Raw genomic sequence first — 6,881 nt, 5'->3', positions numbered from 1 at the left:
CCCCTTCAGCTCCGCCCACCTTCCCCTTCAGCCCCGCCCCCTTTGCCTCGCCAATGAGTTTCTCCCTCTTCAGCCCCTTCCCCTCCCTTTCAGCCAATCCCAACCCTCAGCTCCACCCCTCCAGCTCCTCTCTCGGGCCTCAGTTCCCGTCCCCAAGTACCTGCTGTTTCTCCCTCCCGCCGTCATTCCCCCAGCCCCTCTCTCCTGCCATTGCTCGGCACCCCGCCCGCACAGACTCCCGATCCCGCCACTTCCCCGGCCCCCGCCCTCCTCCCGTGGGTTTATAGCAGCCCTCGCGCACTGAAATACGGCAGGGCGGGTTCGAATGCGGAACGGATGTGCTAGGGTGGATGGGGCGCACCGTAGCCTTTCCGGTTGGAACTACTTCCGGTAGGGGCAGAGGCTCGGCCAAGCGGGTGTCTGAATCTCTTCCGCCCTCACGTGTGGGAGGTGGCCGGGGATTGGTCCTGCGAAGCACGTGCCCCTCTCAGTCTGTGTCCCACCATCCGGGGAATGGGCCAAGCGGACCGGGCTTCCTGCGGTTGTTGTTACTGCTGCGGAGCCGGCCGGCCAGGAAGGGGCTGAGGGGCCGCGGCCAGGCCAGGCTCCCCGTTCCCAGGGCGGGGCTGTCGCGTCCCGCAGGGGGCCTCGCCTGTTGGGAGCAGCTTCCCCCCGCGGACAGGCCCCCCGAGCAGCTGGGATTGTGACTCCCCTCCCCCTAGCGTGTTAGAACTGGGGTCACCTCCTCCCGGGAGCAGGGGTCGTGCTTGCCCCTCCCCCCACCGCCGAGCTGCCCTGGGAGCTGGGACCGTAGCACATTGTGACACCCTCACCTCCCCCCTCCCACACCCGTGGGCTCCTGTTCCCCCTCCCTCCACAGAGAGGTGGGATTGTGACACCCCCCAACCCCCCCCACCTCCTCCCTGGAGGCCCCCTCAGGAGTGAGGCGCGTGACTCCCTCACTCCTAAGGTGGGAGCTGGGAATCACCCTTACAGTTATGACCCTCCCCAACCCTTTGACTCCCTGGTAGCTGCTAGCACCAGCCATAGTGGAAGATCCCTGGGATTGTGTGGATCCCCCTTTTTGGCCCCAACAGGAGGTACTGGTGCTGCTGAGTTGGGCTTGCTTCCCCCCCAGCTGGTTAGTTGACAGGGTTATTCCCAGGCCTGTACCAACCCCAGAGAAACATGGAGTTTGCAGAGCTAATCAAGACACCGCGAGCAGATAATGTCATCCTGCACCGTCCCTTCTACCCAGCAGTGGAAGGGACACTATGCTTGACTGGCCACCACCTCATCCTCTCATCTCGGCGCCAGGACAATGCTGAGGAGCTGTGGCTGCTGCACTCAAACATTGACTCCATTGAAAAAAGGTATTTTATTCCCTTCTTTGCCCCATCCAATTTCTCCTCTTTGTAAGGGATGGGCGGGAGCACTGTGAAGAATTAGGTGGCGGGAATCTCAGGATTTAGCTCTAGGTCTGAAGGAGGGTGCAGTCCAATGATTAAAATAGAGGACTGAGGATCAGGATAGCTGGTTTCTAGTCCTTTTTGGGACATTGGTTGAATTACTTCACTTTTGTCTTGGTTTCCCTCTTCTGTAGAATGAGGGTGATAATTTCCTACCTTCCTGGGATGACTGACTTGTGCAAACTGCATGAATGGAAGGGGCTACAGTTTAATAGTATTTAGCTTTTGTACAGTGCTTTCCATCTGTGGATCTCAAAGCACTTTAAAAAGGCTGGAAGTATTAGGCGAAATGATTTGCCCCAGATGCACAGCAAGGCCAATGGCAGAGCCAGGAATAGAACCCATATCTTTGGAGACCCTGTGCAGTACTCTTTGCATGAGGCCGCGCTGCCATATATGGACAAGTGCAATGGTACTATACCTACAGCTCCCTGATCATGTGGCTTGATAAAATTGAGGAATGTTGGCTACTGTATTTCAATATAGACTCTCTCACTGAGCCATTCCATCCCATTCCACCTGATCCATTTAGAGAATCTCTCAAATATCCTTGTTCTCTGCTGGAGAGGGAAGAAAAAAATAGATTACAACATATGCCCTTCTGTAGGGCTTGGTAAATAGTCCCAGCCGTGCATTGCTTTAGTTCATATGTAGTGATGACCCTAAGATAAACCAATGTGGCATTGAGCAGGCTTACAGAATTTCATTCTCCCACCTTGCTGATGTGAATCTCTCTTTGATGAGCAAGTAAAATACAGTATTTTGTATCATGATAAGGATGGGTGAGTGGATGTTTGTACTCGGGCTGGTAGTTTTTCATAATCATTTTGTGACATTAGCTCCAAAGCTTCTGCTTTTTTGTGTGTGTGTTGGCTTTGTGCCATTCTTGAGCAGCTCTCTTTAAGTATACGGCCTATTCATCTCATTGTGGAGAAGAGATGTAGTTAATGACACTGATGATGTCAGTATGCTTCAGGAAATTCAGAGAGAGGAAAAACAGCCCCACTAGTGTATTAACTGTTACTACAGGAAGTTATGAAATAGCAGTACAGGAGGGCATGTAAATACATGTATTGGATCATCACTGAAACTGTACAGCTGTCCATTCATTTATCTCAATGCTTGCAGTTCTTCAGTGCTGGAGAAAGTCATGACTACTCAGTGAAGAAAATTTTTTTTTTTTAGCTGAAATAGTGGTTTAGCAGAAATAATTCTGAAACCAAATTACAGGCCCACTGAATTTTGTCGTTTGGTTACAATTCAGGTTTTATATAGTGATGTGATGTTGGCCAAAAAGCTATTACTCATCCCATACAGACAGCTGTGCAATTACAGCTATACTGCCTGTGCTGCTTGCCATGGCCTGCATTTCATCAAGGACTGCTTTGTGCTGTCAACAAATTGCACCCACCGTGAACTGTGAGGATAAAACATAAAGGAATGCCAAAACAGAACTGACCTGGTTTGAATATCAGTCTGACTGTATTATAGTTCATATTTCTGTACCATGTTTCTTCTAAAAATCAATCATCTTTGTAAACATAGCTTGGGAAGCATTCCATAAGTAATCTCTGAGGAAGATATCCACTATATGCCCATTTTACAGATGAAACTGAGGAATAGAAGTGAAGTGAGGTGGTCAAAGTCACACCCAGCTGGGTAGAACTAGTAGTAGAGCCCCCAGAGTTGTGATTCCCAGTTTCTCACTAACCCATACTACCAAATCTACCCAGACCACTTATGTTGAGTCTCACATATATAACTCTCTCTACTCTGATATGGTACAACCCTAGTTCAGTCTAAACATGGCCACAACTGAACTCCTTGTCTGTCTAGCTAAACCCTTTCAGCTTCTGCTAACACCCTGGTGCTTTGAGATATTTAAATATTTATCTCCTTGCCCTTAGTTTCCTACTCACTTCCTTCCATCCTTTGTATTTTTAACAGCAACTGGTGGTTTTTGGGTTTTTTTGGCTTGTTAACATGAAGGAAACAAACCCTCTATTTATTCAAAACATACGCTTCTTTCTGCTGCATAAGGAACACCTGAGGCATTTTTAATAAGTACCTTTATCTGCATGTTTTTACATTAAATATTAAGGGCTTGTGTACATCTTATTTCTGGAAGACTTTGAGGACTGGAGAACCTAGTACAGTTATGACTTTGTAGATGTCAAGAAAGTGAAACCTATTTAATTGAGGGGGGGGGAGTAGGTTTTTAGTAGACTGAAACATTTTTGTCTTTTTAGTTAACTTTTATTAACTCAAATGTATTAAAAAAAATCTGTTTGATTCAACACTTTTTTGTGCATTCAGTTAGTGGATTGTAGAGCAGAGAGCTCCCTGTCTGCACCCTGTAGCAAAATCTGCAGATATCATACCTGAAATACCCGAGGGGTGGAGGTTGTTTTCTAAACATTAGAAAACAGGAAGAAAGCATTTAACCCTCTGTCCCTCTCAACATGTACATACTCCTGCACCACCAGAAGCCAAAAAAAAAACAAAAACGCACACCCATTTTTTTTCCAGGCCATCTTTAAATATTTACTTTCTCTTTTATAGAAGTGAACTGGGAAGAGATTCTTACCCTAAAGCATTAGCAAGTAACAGTTACAAAAGAACATATCTTGCTGAAAGATTTGAATAGCAGGTATTTTCTAAAAGAATGCATAGCAGATAAAGCTCCAACAAGTAGTAATTTATTCTGCACGTATGCGCTCCTGGAAGACACATGTATATTTATCTAGGAATTTGGACTTCCATAGAGGCTATTTCTCTTCATAGTTCAACATACTGTATCTTTCACTGCAGGTTTGTTGGCTCGTTAGGCACCATCATTATAAAATGCAAAGATCTGCGGATTATTCAACTGGATATACCTGGAATGGAGGAGTGTTTGAACATTGCTAGCTCTATTGAGGTAAGAGCTTTTAATATTTATTCATAGTAATAAATGACACTTCCATAGCACTTATATTTTCAAAGCATTGTTCAGACCTTAACTATGAACAGCTATTCAAAGTAATTGAAGAAGGGGCTAGCAGAATATCGGTTTATAGAAGGGTAAAAACTAAGCTTTAATTTTAAGTTACTGAGAAAGATCCTGATAGTCATGTTTGTCAGATGATTGAAGCAGCCCAGGGGAGGGAATTCTTATTAAGGAACTTGTATGGGCCCCAAATCAATCACATAACTGAACCCAGTGGACGTTATAGTAATACAGTAAATCCTTATTGCCAGTAAGGGTACATCTACAGTACCCGCCGGATCGGTGGGTAGCAATCGATCTATCGGGGATCGATTTATTGTGTGTAGTGTAGATGCGATAAATCGATCCCCGATCGCTCTCCTGTCGACTGCTGAACTCCAGCTCCATCAGACGCAGAAGCAAAGTTGACAGGGGAGCGGTGTCCGTCAATCCTGTGCCACAAGGATGCAAAGTAAGTGATTCTAAGTCAATCTAAGATACGTCGACTTCAGCTACACTATTGTCGTAGCTGAAGTTGCATATCTTAGATCGATTTCCCCCTCCTCCCCCATGTAGACCAGGCTTCAGACTGTTTTAGGAGGCGAACAAAGAGTGTAAAACTACTCATTTGGGGTTGGAAGAGTAATGGATTATTGTATGATGTATGTTTGGGTTTTTGCACACTACTAACAAAAATATAATTCCCCCTTTTTCATTAAACCTCTGACCACAGCGTTTGGTTTTTCCCAAAACAAAGCAGAACTGTGCTCGTACATGAAAATAAGAAAGTGAAGCTGACTATTCTAGATTTTGTGTTTGTTGGTTTTTTTGTGTCTAAGCTAAATAACAGACAAAGAATAAGTAGCATAACTAAATGCTTTTACTAAGACGAGTGAATGTTATTTAAAATGAGTTCCCTTGACTGTGTTCCTGTTTAATGAGTCTCTTGTTTCCACACTTCTGTTGTGCCATTTTGCAAATGCAACCCTTAGGAGTAACATTGCATGGGAAATACCCACAGAAAGCAAGTAAGCATCACAAGTGTGCTAGATACATCTGTCTTGGAGTGCTTTTGTGTGTCCCACTGACTTTGTGTTAGGTAAATTATACTGCCGTTAAATTACACTGTGCTTAAATTATAGCAATTAACGTGACATACAGTGCATTTTCAGGGCTAATTATATACATTTAGTTTATATTCTCAAGCTATGCCTTGTCTTCTAGTTCCAGTAACTGGATCTGCAGAACAGTATCAGATGAACCAGAGAATTATAGAAATGTAGGACTGGAAGGGACACCCGTAGGTCATCTAGTCCAGTCCCCTGCACTGAGGCAAGACTAAGTATTATCTAGACCAGGGGTCAGCAGCCTTCAACTCATGGCCCATCAGGGTAATCCACTGGTGAGACGTGAGACATTTTGTTTACTTTGACTGTCCGCAGGCACGCTCCCCCCCCACCTCCCGCAGCTCCCAGTGGCCACGGTTTGCCATTCCCGGCCAATGGGAGCTGCAGGAAAGACGTCCCTCTAACCTGTTTTTGAAAACATCCAGTGATGGAGAATCCACAACCTCCCTCTGTATTTTGTTTCAGTGCTTAACTACCCTTACAGTTAGACATTAGGAAAAACTTCCCAATTTAAATCTCCCTTGCTGCAATTTAAGCCCATTACTTCTTATCCTATCCTCCCTAGTTAAGGAAAACAGTTTATCACCCTGTTCTTTATAACATCCTTTTACTTTCCTGAAGACTATGATGTCGTCGTCCTCAATCTTCTCTTCTCCATACTAAACAAACCCAGTTCTTTCAATCTTTCCTCATAGATCATGTTTTCTAGACCTTTAATCATTTTTGTTGCTCTTCTCTGGACTTTCTCCAGTTTGTCCACTTCTTTCCAAGAGTGTGGTGCTCAGAACTGAACACAATACTCCAGTTAAGGCCTTGTCAGTGTTGAGTAGAGCAGAAGAATTACTACTTGAGTCTTGCTTATAACGCTCATGCTAATACATCCCAGAATGATGTTTGCTTTTTTTGCAATGGTGTTGCATTTTTGACTCATACTAGTTTGTGATCCACTATAACCCCCAGATCCTTTTCTGCTGCACTCCTTCCTACTCAGTCATTCCCCATTTTGTATTTGTGCAATTGATTATTCCTTCCTAAGTGTATTACTTGGCATTTGTCCTTATTGAATTTCATCCTGAATTTCAGATCGTTTCTCCAGTTTGCCAATATCATTCTGAATTCTAATCCTATTCCCCAAAGCACTTGCAACCCCTCCAGCTTGATATTGTCTTCAGACTATAAGTGTCCTCTCTGAGCCATTATCCAAATAATTTATGAAGATGGTGAATAGAACTGGAACCAGGACAGGTCACGCTCCCCCTGCGTGACCCCACTCAATATGCCCTTCCAACTTAATTGTGAACCATTGATAACTACTCT

General features: G+C 44.8%; 1 protein-coding gene across 1 annotated transcript in view; it reads left to right on the top strand.

The window, feature by feature from the left end:
• Positions 1 to 691: 691 nt before the first annotated feature.
• MTMR9 (myotubularin related protein 9) overlaps positions 692 to 6,881 on the top strand; it is a 30,769-nt gene continuing 24,579 nt past the window's right edge. The window contains exons 1-2 of the mRNA XM_050948835.1: positions 692 to 1,373; positions 4,281 to 4,389. Coding sequence (XP_050804792.1) covers positions 1,189 to 1,373; positions 4,281 to 4,389 — 294 coding nt within the window. The 5' untranslated portion in view covers positions 692 to 1,188. The remainder of the gene's footprint in view (positions 1,374 to 4,280; positions 4,390 to 6,881) is intronic.

Source organism: Gopherus flavomarginatus, chromosome 4 (assembly GCF_025201925.1).
Source record: "Gopherus flavomarginatus isolate rGopFla2 chromosome 4, rGopFla2.mat.asm, whole genome shotgun sequence".
Lineage (NCBI taxonomy): Eukaryota > Metazoa > Chordata > Testudines > Testudinidae > Gopherus > Gopherus flavomarginatus.
Note: the sequence above shows the minus strand (reverse complement) of the source record. Positions and strands in the feature narration are given on the sequence as shown.